General features: G+C 36.0%; 1 protein-coding gene across 18 annotated transcripts in view; it reads right to left on the reverse strand.

The window, feature by feature from the left end:
- Positions 1 to 18,673, reverse strand: part of NRXN1 (neurexin 1) — a 728,334-nt gene that overhangs the window by 406,518 nt on the left and 303,143 nt on the right. For 11 of the 18 annotated variants that reach the window (XM_072858465.1, XM_072858462.1, XM_072858464.1 and 8 more), the window contains 3 exons: positions 11,980 to 12,363; positions 3,933 to 4,136; positions 1,706 to 1,732 (listed from right to left, as the gene is read on the reverse strand). In XM_072858465.1, coding sequence (XP_072714566.1) covers positions 1,706 to 1,732; positions 3,933 to 4,136; positions 11,980 to 12,363 — 615 coding nt within the window. The remainder of the gene's footprint in view (positions 1 to 1,705; positions 1,733 to 3,932; positions 4,137 to 11,979; positions 12,364 to 18,673) is intronic. The other 7 variants (XM_072858477.1, XM_072858476.1, XM_072858472.1 and 4 more) reach the window with 1 other exon arrangement.

Below are 18,673 nucleotides of genomic sequence, written 5' to 3' on the forward strand. Positions count from 1 at the left end.
TGTATTTGCAGGTTCTCTTTTGATCCAAAACTTGCTTAAAAACAGAACCTTGAAATCATTTTAATTTATTTTTATGGCACCTGATTTTGTCCAAAAGAGATTAAAAAACCAAAACACCTATTGTATTGTGGCTTTATTACTGATTTTTTTTCTATGTTAGTAAGTCTCTTTTCAGAGAGATTTTCTAATTTCATTAAGGAAGTTAAGAAAAAAGTAATATTACTTTTCTTAGGGGAAAAGGAATTTACTAGCAGCAGGAAAACTCATTACATTTCTGCTCAAAAAGCTGCTTGTCTTACACTTGGAAATCTTTTTCTAATTGGGACTTCATCATGACCAAAAAATAGCGTCCTGTGACAGACCAACAAAATGTTTCTGAGATTTTTCATGATCTAATACATTTTGGCAACGGACAATGGACCTTTTTGGCAAGTGAAAATATTTGTTTTTATAACTGGATGATTTAATTTTATTATTATTATTATTTTAAAATATGATGAAGCTATCTTTATACCTTGGTACCTGCAAGCATTTCCTTTACTGTATTGAAAAAGTCTGTCTGGATTTAAGTATGGTTTAGATTAAAAACTCGCCCCCAAAAACCTTTGCTTTTTAATACAAATGCTGTATTTTTGTCTTGTAAAGTTATTCATTTCAAAATCTGTTTGCAGATGACACATTATAAATAACTGCAGTTCCCTATTTTTCTTTGTGGACTATAAAACTATTATGGGATGTTATGTTGATGTCTTTTGGAAAACTATTAACAACTACAAATTCTACCTACGCAGTTTGTTGTTTAGCTTTGTTTCTATTGCATAAAGCCAGTTTTCTGGCCTGCAAAACCTGTTAGGAAGGGAAAGAAAAAAGAACCCAAAACTCAAATCTACCATACTTACTATCAATAATTTTGTTGACACCATTCAGGAATTCCATAGACTCAAAATAAAATCACAGTCCTTTTTCTCCTTTCAGAATATAGCCTCTTAATCCAAATAATATCAGAGAAGTTAAAATTTAGTCCATTCATCTGGCAAATGTTTCCCTCTGTTTCATAAACATGCATATCACAGAGAAAAATTGTTCAATTTAAGGTTTCTTACATGATTAGAGTGTAAAAAATCATCATAGAAATATGGTTATTCTCAGACTTAATAATGTCCTTATTGTAACGTATTACATTTCCATAAAACAAAGATTTAGCAAAACCAATTGTGTTATAAGCAGCCAGTAAATACCGTTAATTGTCTAGGAGGATTATAAAATAGAAATTCTTGTACTATGGACAATTATGTTCCAACAGTCTCACCGCAAGTTGGAGGTAAAATGTCAAGAAAACTAGAAGGAGGACCCAGAGGAAAATATGTGACAGCTTATCAGAAATGCTGGTTCAAAAATTCTGTGGCTACTGTCAATGAAATAGCCTGTCTAGAATAATACAGTACTACAGGTACTATTTCCTCTATGTATGTTTACAACCTGTAGAATACTTCCTCTTTTAATATTCTAGTTAAAAGTTATATCCTATGGGAAGGACAAAAATACACACTAGAGTATATGATGACTTTTTACACAACTATAATTAATCATCACATTTGATTAATAAATTATCAAGCACTTGCAAGCTGTCCGTAATCTTTTTCATCTAGTTTGCATATTTTATAATGGTGGAATAACATTTTAAAAAGTTTGAATAGGCACTTACTGGAATTACAGTTAATCCTGATACAGTCTAGATGGGGAAGAATAGATGAAAAATGAAAATTTATCCTTCAAGGTAATAGCTGCAGACATCCAATAAAATCACAGTCCACCCTTCCGGGGACAGACACATGCAAATATGGCCACTCCATATCATCAGTCTTTACATACTGTTATAACCCAGATATACTGCGATAAATCTTTATAAATAGAAACGACAAATAGGGTAAAAATGGCCAATTTCAAACAAAGCTACATGGTGACAAATCTAAGTGAAAAATCAGGATTAAATGTCAAAGATGCTTAACTGAGGCAGGCTGCAACTTTCTCCCCATCTGTGAAAGAACAGGTAATTTCTCTCAATGCAATTAGAAAGTGCTCCGTCACAATGGGTCATAGAGCAAGCCAGGCCACAATCAGACATCTTGGACAACTTATGTATAGTATACCTCAAAGGCTGATCTTCAAAAACTAAGTAGTAGAATATAAAGCTCATTTCCCAGGCCTATAAATGGGGTTTTGTGGGTTTACATTTTCTTAATGTATAGACTTAAGAAATGAACAGTGACTACATTTAAAGCTACAATAATATACAGAAAATAATCACATACTTATAAACACTGATAATTAGAGAATCCTGTCTGTTTTCAGATTATTTCCTTGCCTGTCTTGAAGGGGAAAAAAAAAAAAAAAGAAAAAAAAGGAGGGGTGCTGGAGGAAGAAACAATATTGCTAGGGCATGGATTTATTTGCTTTATTGAACTACAGAAGCAGGCAAAAACTGACAGAGGGCGGTGTTTTGTATATAAAGAGAATGTCCTGATCTGTAGCAGGATGCTCTGCTGGGCTACCTGCATTTATTACTGTAAAAAAATCTATGCCATGCTACTTGGTTTGTACAGCTACTCCTGGTTTATACCTTTGAGGAACATATATACCATCAAACCTAGATTTTGTTTCCATATAGCTGAGTTTGTCATGTGTCGTCAACCGCATCAGAAAAGTGGTTGCAAACAGCCAAGGACCAGCACCCGCACATCCCCTTTTACAGAAAGCGCTCCCGCGGGAGGGAGGCTCCGCGCCGCCCCGCAGCCTGCAGGAGCCCCGGCTCGACACTAGAGGGGACTGTAAGAGAAGAGTAAACAAGGAAACCCTCCGCTTCTCCTTCTCCCTTCGAAATCTAAACACCAGGACAGTATTTCAGTCAGCAACACTTTTATGAAGTGGAGGGTTAGGTGATTCTTTTCTTTTTTTACCCCCCACGCTTTCTGGAAATCATTTTATCTGCGGTTAAAACAATAAAATACTCAATTGCCTTCAAAAATAGCATTCCACTGAATGGGAAAGACTGCACTGAATGTGCTTTTTCCTGAGCGTATTTCTGTTCTCTTTCAGGTCCTGACTTGGACTTATTCATAAGCACGGCAGAAGCGCTTTTATTTATTTACTTTTTTTTCTTAACTAGAGAAAACCATAACCTAACATTTTGTCCATCATATTTCAAACCAGGAAACCGATTTTTTTTTTTTTTTTTTTTTTTTTTCTGTAAAAGGGCTTGTGCCTCCTGTGTTCACACGGCTGTTTGCTGAGGGCCGCAGTCTTTGGGCATTGAAGGGTTGTGTTATCGTTCGATACTACAAAGATACCACTACAGAATTGTTTAAAAAAGAGGAGATGGATTTACTATAGATTTGACACCTAAAAAAAGGAGACCAAGAAATCCATCAGTGGGAATATCTAATTGCAACATTTTCAGTGTTGAAACTAGAAATTCTTTGATACATTTGCATGTTGTACATTAATTGGTGGAAGTAAAACTGAACTGACCTACATACATGTTGTTTCTGCTTGCGCATTTAAATTGTGGAATTGCTACTGTGAAGAAGTTGTGGAGGGAGACCAATCTTCCACAACGAAGAATAAAAATTTAGCCCAAAACTACCACTGATGAACTAGTCTTCTCTTTTTAGAATACACAATAGTACAAAAATATTGTGATGGATTATGTTAAGACTATATAAAGAATACAAAAATGCAAAAGAAAACAAAATAAAGTATAATAATGGGCATGTATTTGTGTGTGTATGTACATACGCAAATGTTGCATTGACATGTGCTTATATATCATTTCAGTTTACTTTTAATGTTAAAACAGGCTGTTTCATAAATGTTTGCAAGCAAAAAGAAAAATGTAAAGAAAATGTTAATTTCTTGGAGAAAGAGTTTGTTACCTAGGTTGACCGTTAGTTTAACTCGTCCTGCATCCAACTCTAAACGAAGGGTATCTGCAGATTCCCTAGAAGTAGTTGCCATTAAAATGCCATAAGCTCGCTGAGACCTGAACCGTAAAGAAACATCTTCGGCCTCTGTATGCATCACAACAGGGAGCTGTATTTTCATAAACATACTTCCATCATAGCTTAAAATTGTTGCCTCTGAAAACATAAAGGAGAAAATCAGTTATTAAAGAATTTATATTGTATTTAGTGAAATTGCTCACAGAGAAGATGGTAAATGTATATTCACTCAGTATGGCACAGAAAAATTACATATTACATATCACAATTATTACTGGGAAACATAAGCAAAGTTGGGTTTGGTTTTTTTGTTACGTTTTGGTTGGTTTTTTTAAAGCAGCATATTTTGGTGCTTTTTAAAGAAACTAAATTGCTCTTTTAATGAACCAGCCATTCATGTATGCATCTTCAAGCAGATGGATAAAATCACATGTAAAGAAATGCTTGCAAGACTAGGCCTGTACTACTCAAAATAGGTCAGAGCCAGTAAACGCTATTCAGGTAAACCTTACAGCCTATTACAAGGTCATGTCTGACTATCATCCACCTAGATAATTACCTTAGGATATTTCATGTATAAACCTATCAGAATTGCTACTACCACAGTTACAATTGTCATCCAGTTAGCAAAAAGCCACCTGAAACAGGTAAATATCCCCAGCATGGTTTGGACGGAGTGCAGATTGCTTCATGACCACAATGACTGCAGTATGATAGAATCAAAAATGCGCGTGCAAACATTACGACAGCCTCAACAAGAGGATCAAGACTGGACTTGGCATATTGAGGGTAAGATCTTAAAACCCCTGAGACAAGCAAATAACTGTCATTTTCAGACATTACAGGAAACCCTCCCGGCGAGCAGCTCTGGCACAGAGCGGTCACAGTCTGTTAGACCCCAGAGCAACCAGCCACAAGTCTTTTCCCAGCCTTCAGGCTGGTAACAAGAAAGGTAGCAGAAAGACTGCATTTCTGCTAACAGGGAGGCACAGCAGTTCCTAGAAAGCAAAGGACACATCTGTTTCTGAAACATATTAGGAAGTCCTTTTTTGCAGGATGATCAAGCATTGCGGCCAGTTAACCACCACAGCCTTTGGAAACGGCTCTTAGGCTCATGGACAGTGGCACATCGTGGTGGAAGAAGCAGTGAGTGAGCAACATCCTTTACCCCAAGCCAACAGTCAGTGGGCAGACTACCAGGAATTTCAGCAGGCTCTGCAGTAACATAAAAAACTAACCATACTACATAACAAAAACCGCTACCTGAATGGCAAAATATACTATCTGAATGTGCCCTATTTTATGCACATCTGATTGTTTACCTACCACTAATTCACTAGAGACCTTCTAACTTCTTCCATGTGTCTCCTACATTCTTTAACCCACCCAAAAACTCTCAATCTTAGAAAATGTTGAAGTGTTAGATGATGAGTTCTAAACAGGACGCTACAGAATCTTTCTTAGAAAAAGATGCAATCCTGATGGCACCTCAGCTCACTGAAAAAAATATCAGTTACTTGCCCAATAACAGGCCAAATGAGCAACAAGCAGAAAGAGAAGACAGCAGAGAACACCTAAGGAAGCTTCTCTATGCTTCAATTTGCCGCAGTGAAGGTGTACTGTGGTCCCACATACAATAATATTTTCAAGGACTGATACTACTGATACTATGTGTAATCAGTATCGTAACTAAAACAGTGTTAGAATATTTTTTAAAACATTAATACTTATGACAGTTTGTCAAAATCTTTTCCATTGCGTATCTTGTATACTGTTAAAGATAGATAAGCTCTTCAAGACTTCCAGCCTACACGGTCCATGGAAGGACAAAATGTTCCACTAACTCTGTGAGCATATTGGAGGCAAAAATGATAGATGGTACGTTTATTAATAATTCCAGACTTCCCCAATACAAATTTGAAGAAAACAGTTTGATATTGCAAAAAAGGGATTACTAATACTGGCATGAAAATCATTATACGTAACTGGTTAGAAGAATACATTTACAGGTTTGATGATTTCTAACCATGCAGGTAATAGTGTTTTCTGCATACTCTAAACCTAAATTTTTTCTGTGAAGCAGATTAAATACTTAACCCTCACCAGCCTGATAAGAGAATTCAAGTCAAAGAGTTTTCGGTGGGAAGTTATTTGTTTTTCTGATTGTTTGGTTTGGGGGTTTTTTGGGGGGGCGGTGGGGGGACGAGCAGGGGCTTACAATTAATTCCTATATCTAGTTGTCTAGTCTGTGCATGAAAAGCTCCCAAGATCTTTATCAAGGTAAACACGATTTAGGCAATTAAAGGAGTCTGGCATAAAAGTTAAGTTACATGCTAATGTAAGAGAAAACAAAAGGTTTTTTATATTATCTACTTAAAAAGACACATTAATACTATTCAGGGTTTTAATAAACTGAGCAAAATCAGATGTTACAGGATGAACAGCATTCAACAACATTAGAGGTCTGTTGCTAACAAATTATCTTATGATAACGTAAAAGAAAGTTGTCAGAATCAGCACTGGTACTGTTTGCTGGCTTTCCTATAATTACTCGGTCTTTTAGAAAATTACAGAAAAAGGAGAGAAGGAGCTGCCTTAATTTAATCAGAGATGACCTGTGAGTATTTAACAACATGGTGAACAGACCTGATGTGATTAGATACTCAATCTTCCTAAACCATACTGTGCCAGTTATTTTGGAAACAGATGTTCCAAGAATAGACTAAGGAGACCGAACGGAAGATCAAATGACTTAAAAGCTCTGGGGTGATGAGAAAACCCCCTCATGTCAACTAGCTCCTTTCAGTATGGGGAGCTCCAAGTCACAGGCTTTCTAAATACAAAGGTATCACAGACAAAAACCCCACAAAACTGGCAGGAAGCAGGGATGATTTGATCAAAGAAGATTTAGCATTGCCCTGAGAGCCATAAACTGAAGATTCCTAAAATAAAAAATACTACTATGTTCAGTTTACTCACTTGAAATGAGTCTGCTGGTACAAGTGTTGTTAGGAGAACCTTTGTTGTTAAACCATTATTAAATGACTGCTACATTAAGAAGGCTGAATGATACTTTGCCAATATTGTGCACCTCTCTAAGGATGGCAAGCGGGGTTTTGCCATGTGAATCATCTATCAACTCAGCATCTCTTCCACTTGACTCAGCATTGCTCTCAGCTCTGCAAATTTTCATGTTCTGTTGGTCTTGGCTGCACAGAAGGCATGTAGTAGAACATGTATGAGACCTTTGACAGCACAAGAGTTCCCTCTTTTCTTACTGGTGTCTCGTAATTCTTTGCGGCAATGCCTTATTCCCCTATCATTATGCTTGGTGGCATACATTAACAGAGAACTTTGTTTTTCAGACAGTAGGAAAAAAACAGTTTTCAAGATTAAATAAGAAGATCTTGATTTGTTTTGACTTTCTTAGAACTAGAGATTGTTTCAGTTGTTTAATGGAATTGTTTCCATCCTGCAGTTATTTCAGTTGTCCAGAATGGATTGTTAATTTGCAAGGCCTGGGCAGCAAGATGGTGATCTTAATGAGGAGAGGCAGTGGGGGTTACACCAGTTATGCAAACCTTGAAGGAACATTTTGACTAAAAGTATATTAATTTTTGCCCCTAACTTTTACTTTTTTTGCCTTGGACCAACTAATTGCAAAGGGGTATGTGTCTCATCTTTCTTTGAGATCTACACTGCTAACTGTTCTAACATAAGTGTTGGCAAAATGTCTTTTTTCTCTTGTTCAGCTTTCTCTTAATTATTAGATTAAATGCTAATAGACCATAAATTTAGCTCAGAATGTGCTATTCATTAAAAGAATCAGAGTCTCCACAGCAGGGAATAATAATTTTACTACCACTTCAGTGTTAGAAGCATAGCATTGAAAAGAAAAATAGCAGAAAACCCCATAAAACATTACTGACAATTTTTTTGTGGCAGCAAATAAGTGTCTGCTGTAGAGTTATTAACAAGAAATAAACAGTAAGATATAATTCAGAAATTGATAACAATTATTTTATACATTCTTTCTTTGATATTTTTATAAACTTGACATTTAAAACCCCTTGCTGCTTCTCTGCTTAAAAACCAACCAACACACACATTCAAACGAACAACAACAACAAAAAACCACCACAAAAACCCCCCACCACTGAAGGGTTCAGTTCCTCTCTCAATTTTTTTCTTCAATTCGATTAAAATCTCCAGGGCTGGATACTCTTCCTTCCTATATATATACACTACCTCAATCAGCTCTCTGCCTATCACCAAGGATGCACAGACTAGTACTGATATGAGAGGAGATTCAGGACCTTAATTTTCACTTGGGCTCAGATTACCTAAATTGCTGAATAGACTGAGGCACCTACTCTTCTGGAAACTTTCCTACACCTGTTTTTACCCTCAGAAATGCTCAGCCAGATATTTATGGGGAGAAACAGAATTTTCTGAATAAATTATATTCTTCAATTCACAGCTTATTTAAATTTAAGTGAAAGAAGTATGGAGTAGGCATTTGAATTTCAGTGTTCTTCCTCATAAGTTTTGCAGTTTGTGCTGTTTTTAACAACATAGTGCGTGGTAAGCACGGATGCTTACTGCATGTATTTGAACAAATAAAACAGGATCTTGTTTCCTCTGGACCCCTTGTGGTGCCTCTAAAGTCCTAAACACAGAATTATTATTTTTTCCTGCTTTTTCAGTTTCAAAGTGTCTGCAATAATATGAGGACTGTGTAGCAGCCCACAGAGCCATTTTTAAAGCATGAAATCACCCTCTGTGTCTGCTGTCTCCAAAATCACACGCAAACTTTGCCCAGAAAGTGACAGATGATACAGCCCAGAGCCATGCCAGGAAGTATGTGAACAATATCCTGCCCTGAAAACACTCACTGATATATATGATTTTACTCCTCTAAATTGTGTGAGTATTCAAGTATACCGATGGCTACTGATTCAAATTCAAACTTTTAGTTTTTGTTCTATTCACAGGCATACACTCAGCTAAGCACTGTTTGCGTGTTTTCTATGGCAGCTACTTCAGTCCATCTGGGCCCAAAGCTGCAGCCTTGGTGAATCACGAGGAACCTTTCCATCAATCTGATGGAAACAATTCTTGATATGCAATTAGTTTCTAGATAATATGTGAATAGAAGTTGAAATTATTCCTCCCAGTTTCTACACTGCTATTATTTCAGGACTGAGGTCCTAAGCCACACTATAAAGGTGCTAGAACTTTCACACACAGGACCAATTATTTAAGTCAGAGATAGAATTACTATAATATTTTGAACACATGATTCTTCATACCATCTATCATATCACCTGTATTTTTCTTTTTTTTTTTAATTTTAAACATCCAGAGATATTGCAAGGAATGAAAGCTATATTTCTTTATTTAATGTATATATAGGTGTGTGTGCGTGCACAACGTGGACATCTACACACACACACTTTAATTTAAATATATTTTCTCCTCAGAAATGTCACTTTGATAAACCTTTCTTTGCATGCCTACTTTTTCTTATCACTATTTGATGAATTTACTCTTGTGCATTGTTCCTAGCCATCCAGTCAAAAGTATACACCTGCAAAAGGCTTTGCCGAGAGACAGTCACATATTGTGATCCGCAATCAAAGTAAGATAGGAAGCCAAATTATATTGCTGTGACATCTGTCCGTCCATCTGCTGTAGTTTCCATAATCTACTAAAGCTAATCTACAGATTATACTGATGTTTAACCTTACTGAAAATCAAGAATAACTTGCAACAGGATAAAAAGCACATGGATATAAAAAAAAATATTAATTTTAAGTATACTGAAATTAAAATAGAACTGAGTTGTGTTCCATGTTTTTTGTGCACTGATAAGCTGACCAAAATTATTTCAAATACTGCATTGTACACCATACATCCACATATAGATGTTAGTACTCCTATTTTAGGGGAAATAGCATGAAAAATAAATGACAGTACTAAAAAGTAGCTACATGCTTTTGTTTACTGAAGATACCTTAATCACTTAACATTAAGTTAAATATTCCAGTTGTTTAATCTCCAATATTTTATTCTAATGCTTTCTTTTCTTTGTGAAACTGTATTGTTTGCTAAAATGAACATGCTCCTATTTTATTTAAATCAGTTTGAACAATTATAATTATGTTGCTCATGTGACCAAATACAAAGGTTTATCAGTTACTGCACATGGGTAGTAGTTATAACAACTTTGTGTGGTAGGATGCCAACGTGTCGCTTTCAGAATCCCAAAAGCTATAATCTTATTAATGCATGGCCATTTGGGATATGAATATTAGTGGAAGGAGATCTCCTTTCAGTGTAGTTTCCTCTGGAGAGGGAAACCCAAGAGCATGAAATGATCCCACACTGTCTGAATTGCTGCACATATTTCTGTTGGACAAGAACCAAATATCATTGTAGAGAAGCCAACACCACCACCATAGTACCACCATTCCCACTAGGGGAATGCACTGGGAAAATCAAGCTCTGTATTGGAAGATGGTTGAAAATAATGTATGGGAAATAAAAGACAAAGGTTTCTATATAAAATATTACCACCTTTCAAATATATTTATGAGAAATTGCTATGATGAAGCCTGCTTTTAAGTTCTTTGCAGATCTGCATGTGTTTTTGTCTCTAATGCACATGTTTCCTAGCTCTCAAGTTGAAAAGATGCAAATCCTATTTTTACTTCTGCCATATGTAATAGCAGAATTTTGCCACAGGGTGGTACACCAGACATGTTTAACTGAAGGCTTTTGTAATGCATCAGACAGCTCGATTATGCCCTCTGCCAGCTTCACTCCACCAGTAACAGAACAATCTGGAGATCTCATAATAACTGACCAGGAGCCAAAGGCATAGATATTCGAAAAATAAGACAGAAAAAAACAGAAGAAACTGAGGATCTACTTGCAAATGCTAATAATATGATGGTATTAATTCTACATAAATGCACATGTCTATTTACATAAACCTTAAACATTCATCCGTTGTTTTTTTTTAAAGAATACATTTTTGTTTCATCTTACTAACTAGAAAAATTAATCGAACTAGATGGAAAGAACTTAGGTTCCCAGTCAATAAACTTTAGGTTTAGATTTTGGCTTGAAGAGAAATCAATTGAGACATGAAAAAATACAACTTCTGTCATTGAAACATTTCCTATTCCAATGAGAATAAAAATAAACACCTAAAATATTAAGTAAGCTTTTTTATTGTTTTCCTACTTATGTTAAAGTCTTTTATTAGCGTACTTCATAATTTTAAATAAATTACAGAGTTTTCTTCCTATAAACTAACCTCAACAGCTGTCTTCCTTGCCACTATCCACCTTTTCAACTACATAAATTGCGTTTGTCTACTTTACACTTACGTTTTCTAGGCAAGAGGGACACTCAGTGATTTAAGATAAGTAGAAACTGTTTCCTTGGGTACTACGCTCTTTAAAAAAAGTTAAGTAAGAAATATAGATTCCTACACTGATTCTTTTGCTTTGACTCATGGCTGAAGTTCTGGCCATGGATTTAAGTGATACTGTGGAATTCAAAAGTAAATTTAATTACACAGTGGTATTGACATAAATAAGCAGAGAACAAGACTTCAATTTGGAATTGGAATGTGACTGTTTAGTAACGCAATAATAATTGAAATTACTTTCACAAAGCTTTTCAGAACTCAGCAAAGTATGATGATACACAAAAGAAGACATTTTCTAAGAGACATTTAGCAGTACTGACTCTCCGTTATAGTGAACTAATACTTCTTCAGGCATCTTACAAACTCCCCTAAGATCTTTCCTCTAGAGTTACTTCTTTCAGTCTAGAGCAGGGCTCCATCTCACATCAAGTGAAATCAAAGACGCTTTTTCTGCTCAGAAGAGTTAATGATATTTTTACCATTTTTAATCATTGTGCAGGATTCTATAAAGTAGAAATGCAGCCATCTCATGGAACCTACCTCTTCCGCACGATCTGCCAAGGTACCCTGTACCAGAGCAATCACAAACATATCTGTTCCACCCATCCCTGCATACACCATTGTTTTTACAGGGGTTGCTAAGGCAAGGTTTTGCAGTTTCTCTTGAGCATGAGGGTTTTACTCCAGCTGTACTTTGAATTTCAGCCATCTGTCGAATATCTTTGCTTTGACCATCAATAAATAAATCTCTAATGCAGCCGACGTATCCATAATTGAGAAGCGCTGTCCACACCTCTGTTGGGAAGACGAGGCCTGCTTTATTTTCTGGTAAGCCTCCAAGATACAAGTCATCATCCAAGTCAAGGATTTCACTTTCCCCTGGTGCAGTATATGGTGTACGTAATGTGTTCACAGATATGGTCCCTGAGAAGAAAAGACAACAAAATGCATGATTTTCAAGACATTTAAAAGATTTTGGTACTGCTGTTTTACTCATTAATCCACATGCCACATTAGCTCCTGGCAAATATCTATAAATGAAACACAGGTATTCTATTTGTACAGCTATACAATAATAGATACACTTCATTATTTTAGTTACAAGTATTGTCAGGAAGTACACAATATAAAAACATTTATGCACAATACTGCATGGTAAAAATATAAAAAAAAGTCAAAATCACCTGACCAATCTTGTAGGGGTAGGGGGGATGCATTTCAGAGTTATTTTCAGAAATATCCTACTTGTGCAAGAAAAAAAATCTCTTCACTACCTCATATGTGCTTCAAAGCATTAAGGCTGAGGTTGCATTGATAGGTTGCAACCTGGGAGGCAAATCTGTGTCTTTGGTTTGGATCCAAAGACACAGTATTTTAAAAGACTCTCACCACTTTTAGTGGGCTTTGGATAACTTTTTTTTTCTTTAAGTGCAGAAGGAAAATATTCTCATCAGCTTCCAGACAGGCAATCATTAAGAAGATAGTGATGTGCTCCTAGAGGGAAAAATCAATGCCTCTGACACTTACCTCGAAATGTGTGCATGTTACAAAGAGAGGGAGAGAGGACGTATATAGAACCTCAGGAAATCAGAAGTATCTCTTCTATTTAAGTTTAAAAAGTAAACAAACAAAATTAAGCCTAAAATAAACTTCTGTTTCTACAAAGTGTCTGAACACAGAAACTGTAATCAACTGTAAAGATCCTATTTGTTGTACTTTTTAAAAGTAATGAGGTATCCAATTTTTACAATTTGAATAGGCAGAAAGCCAAATTTAGTACATGGAGTCACAGAACATACTTATATCAACCAAATTTAATTTTATTTACTAAATAAAATAACTTGAAAAAAAAAGTATCTTCATGTAGATCTTCACAGAAGTGACCTATTACCATTCTATATGGGTGCAAAAGCAAGCAAAATATAAATCAAAACATTATATGGGTCACCAGATTATTATAATGGATAAGCCACATTATGCAACACTGTTATCCACTGGACACACTATTCGAAGTGTATTAATGGTGACAAGACACTGAAGAATCACATTTACCACAACATATTTATCATACATATATACATAAAACTAACATGATTCACTATTTCCACTGTCAGCATGACACAGATTCCAGAAGATTACACTGATTATCAAAAATACTTTCGCTCTGGTGGGAGTGGTGCATAAGAATAATAAATTCAGAATTTTTATAGCATAAATACTAAAATGTGAGTTTTAAGCAAACAGAGACAGGTCAGAAAAAGATCACTCTCTTACTTGGATACATCCTAAAATTTAGGCTTCTCTTTTAGCAATGAAGAGGAGTCCTGTGGGAGCTACATATTTTGTTTGCTCTTTTGTTGGTTCAATAGGCTAACTTCAACAACGTGGACAGAATTAATATCTAAACAGTTTGGACCTTTAGTAAAAGCTCTTTGGGTTAGAGGTCTCAGGAGATCTAACTCCCATGTGAGACTTGAGACGTATGGATTTTAGAAGGGCTGGATACTACTACTACTACTACTACAAACAGTCTCCCTACTATCAGAAGAGATCTAAAAAGATAAAACAAAGGTTTGCATAGCCTTTGTGCATCTTTATGAGCATATTTAAAGAATGTTTAAGGTTGTGGTCAGTTTTCTCTTTTTATGTATTATCAGAAATGTTTTCTGTGTCAGTTAAATAATCACATAGATGTGAAGTGAACTTCCAGTCTTAACTGTAAGAGATAGGAATGTTGAACCAAGATTCTTTTTCTTCCAAACCTCCACCTGTTTAAAACTGATAAGACTATTATATTTTGCTAACTCTAAATATTTGTATTGCTGCTCAGATTCTTGAAGCAAACTTAGCACTTGTATGGAACACTTGCTATAGATTTGACCTTAGGCATACAAGCATAAACATTTTGAGGTTTGATTTTACTAATCAGCTGCCTCAAACAAGGACACCTGTGAATGACCTATTAAACCAAGATCGCTAACTTTTCTGAGAGCATCCTAGGTATCAAGGAGGACTGCTTACAGGCAATAGATCATTTCTCCTTTAAAAAAACTTAAAGATTCTGTAAATATAAATCATACTTGTGCTCACAGTATTTCTTACTGCTATTGTTGCTTGCTCCCACCTGTTGCTGTACAGGCTAATTTAGGAACAAATGCTTTAAACCTATGTTCAGGCAGCACTTGCACGGACACAAGTTAACTCAGCTGCAGCCTCCAACTTCAAGCTCATGCATTTGCACAGTGCTGTTTTCTGCTGGACAAAGACACTTGTGTTTTCAAGCTATCCATGATGCTAGAAGACATCTAGTGCTCCATTTCTATTTAAAAAAAAATTAACTAGCCATCATCTTGATGGCTTTCAATGCACAGGGAAATACAGGTAAATCTCAGCCAGTATAGCTGCAACATTAACATGGTGGTTCAAAATTAAGTTTTGCAAGCACAGAAGGCTGAGAAAGGTGAATGATAAAGGGAACTGTAGATCACCACTACACTCTGGTGACTGTGAATTATAGTTAGGTGATAGATTGAAGCAGGAAAATTTTCTTCTGGATGTCATAAAGGATTACCCTGGAGAGAGCTTAAGTATTATTTTGAATAGATATCAACAGCTTCTTAAAGAAATGAACCTTTCCTTTTGCCTCCTCAATAAATGACACCACATAAAATACTCCTTGGGAGACGTCCTCTGAAATCTTAGTGTAATCATAGTATCTAATGACTATGGCTATAATACAAATAGGCTTTCGTCTAGCTAATAGCAGGAAACCCATGCCTGGGCACCAAGATCTTCATGCTATCAGTTACCAAGTTATCCTAGTTTCCAGCTGAACTTCTAACAGCATGTCCAGGCAGCCATACCAACTATCACTGCTGTTGGTATCCAAATTACCTTTTATGTATCTCTGATAGGTAACGCAAACTTTACTCACTAATTGCTTAGTAAACGCAGCTGAAAAAAATCCAAGAAAAATAAGGGGGAATGAAAGAAGACTCCCAAAATACATAAAAAAATATGGGGTTTTTTGAAATATCGTAAAATAAAATGCAAAACTCAAGTTCATACAACATGGGCCTACAGAAAATAAATAATGGGTCTATAAACACCTTTGGATTCACAGTTCATCCAGACCTGTGGCACAGAGGTAGAGTGTGCTGTTTCATCTAACTGGGGGTTTTTGTTGTTTTTGTTTGTTTGTTTGTTTTAAGCCTGTCATCTTTCTTGAGGGAAAGTTTTCAAGTTTTACTGAAACCATCTCAGGTTGGACCTCATGACAATAGCAGATGCTACCACAGAATCCGGGGATAGTAATGCACACCCCCTTTGTTGGATTTCAATCCTACTTTCTCTGATAATTATAAGCAGATTAAAATGAACTGTTCTGTCAAATCACCAGTGTGCTCCAATCCATTTGGATGTTTCTATTTATTCATGTGAAGAGACATCACTTTCCAGAAAAGCAGGAAGAAGGGAAGCTAATGGAGCATACAAATGTCTTATGTGGCCAGCACAGGAAAAGGTTAATAATTTTCCCTGTAAAGATAATGTAACATCAACCTTTCTCACACCAGAATTGTCAAGTTGGATAAGAGGGAAAAGAATGGGACATATCTTGTTTTACAAAATAACCTAAAGACAACAGAATATGATGAGGAAGCAGCAGATTCAGAAGACCGTTGGCCTCTCAACATAAAAAAGATAACCTTAAATTGTAACATCTCTGTAGTAAGAACCATCCTTTCAGTTATATCTTTGCACAGTACCTAGCATAACAGTACCCATAACCAGATCTGTAGTTACACTATTTCTTTGAAAAGAGCAACGCTGAGGCAATAATGTCTGTCAGGAAAGAAGCAGCTTCCTTGCAAAGTTTTTTAATACTCAAAGTAGGAAATAGTCTGTATTTCTACCAGAAAAAAGAAAGAAATGGGAAAAAGCTGACAGCATTTGGTTTGTCTGGCCTGAAAGAAGAAAAAGGGGAAGACTGAAAGACAGTAAGGTGTGGGGTTATTTATTTCATCCGGGAATTCATGATCTAACTTCAGACTCTAAAAACAGGTAACATTTCTTATCTCCAGAAACTGGACATAAATTTAAGGGTCCTATAATGACCTATGGGTGCTCTGATTCTACAGCATTTCACCTGAAAGCAAAATGCAATTTAAACTTTCAGAAACATCTTTATGTATTGGAGGAATAGCCCAAGAAAAACTAATGAAATTATGATTTTTGGCAACAATTATTGACTTAAAAGATAACTGATTAGTGGGCAGCTCTTCAAAAGGAAGAGTCAACAATATAAGTCAACAAAACATACATATGAGCAAAATGGGAAATATATTGGGACGTATAGAGAAACGTATCTTACCACTTTACTGAGCATTGGTAAGGTTTACCTTGAACTCTAAGAAAGATGCAGATCAGCTGAGGAGACTGCAGAAGATGGCAATAAAAATGGTCGATAGCTACAGAACTGACATATAAGGAGAAGTAGCAGCTGGGGCTTCTTAGTCTATGAGAAAAACTGGAGACTGATGTAACAGCATTCAAATCATAAAAAGTATAGAGCTGTGACACAGGGAAAAATTGTGGTGTATTTTGTGCCTGCTGTGAACAAGGAAATTGCAGACAAAATGGCTTCTTTTGCATACAGAAATATTCAGTTTATGAATGATTACATGGGGAGGTTGCACAGTGTCCACTTCTGGAGGTAACTCAACAAACATCTGTCAAGACCGATGCAAGTGCACTATCACTACTTTCATTGGAGGGGTAAAACAGAGGACCTCTCAGTGTCGCCCCATCTCAATTTTTCTATGACCTCATGAATAAATGAAAAACACTACCAGGATCATTGGAAGAATTTTCCTTAAAATGCAAGATAAACCTGTTATGCCAAATATGTAAACTATTAATGTTTGTTGAAATAAGAACATGTAAATCTGGCAGTTCTTAAAAGGTTGGAAAGATGGAAGGAGTATATAGAAGTGTACATGTAAAAAAAGAACCTGCAACAACAATGCATGTAATAGATATCGACAAAGCACTACTTACAGTGAGATACTGATTATAGTTAAGCTCTAATTACAGACTCTAGAGATAATTTCTGGTATTTAAGCTGAAACTCTAACTTTAGTTCAAAATTTCAGTGACTTCTTAGTCCTTAAATGCTACCTGCCTATGAATACATTCCAATACATTCTGTTTTACACTGCCATACACAATTGGAGGTTGACAAGGAGAATAAGTTTGCTCTCTGATTTCACTGTGTAAAGATGATTTCCAAAGGATGAATGGCGGTTTAGTCAAAAACACTTGCAAGGTTATTCTTAAATATGGTAAACAGTTTAACAAAATTTTAAACAATATTCAAGTCTCAGAAAACAGTTATTAAACCTAACTCTACTGTGTTACAAGAAACACTGTGAGCAAAGACCCTTACAGCTGCTTCATGGTTGTTGGGTTTTTTTAGTTTGGGGTTTGTTTTTTTTTTTTTCCCCCCCAATTCTTTTACTGCAGAGTTGGCAGTACTGTTAAGAGCAGAACAGACAAACATTTCCCTTAGGTATGAGTTAATGAACCTCTCCAGTCATATGCATTATCTCAGCAATTTACTTTTGCATAAGTCTATGCATAAGAAACTAAGACATATTTCTAAATCTTGTCTCAATTCTGATCAGTTAAGTATGAAGATTGTAACTACAGCTATTCTGACCTCTGTGCTTACCTTATGTGGCCTATTTAGTTGCTTTTTGTGCATGTGAAACACATTTGCTTATTAAGAAATGGTGAAAAATCAGAGTAAGGTATTCTAAATACATTTTACATCTTATGTACTAAAGCATAATATTATAGCTGTGATGAGGACTGTGACCACAGCCTACAGCCCATGACCAAGACAGGGCACATGTGAAGCAGCTATGAAGCTACTGTGCAGGAATTCAGAATAACCATGAATACTGGAAGGGAATTCAGCTCACATGACAGGACACAGCAGTTGGTACCAGGTTGGTGTCCTCTGCTGTATACTTAGCAAAAAAAGACAGACTGCTGGAGAACGTGTGTTCCCTTTCCTCTGCTGCCTACCTAGCAAGAAAGATGGACCTATGGAGAAGGTATGAAATATTTCTTTACTTAACACTGGGAAACAGGGTCTCAGGAATTCCATCTCACCAAAGATCTGCCTTTTAGGTAAGGAAGCACACTCAGAGTAGGTCTTACAGGCAGCAGG

The sequence above is a fragment of the Ciconia boyciana genome, chromosome 3 (assembly GCF_034638445.1).
Source record: "Ciconia boyciana chromosome 3, ASM3463844v1, whole genome shotgun sequence".
Lineage (NCBI taxonomy): Eukaryota > Metazoa > Chordata > Aves > Ciconiiformes > Ciconiidae > Ciconia > Ciconia boyciana.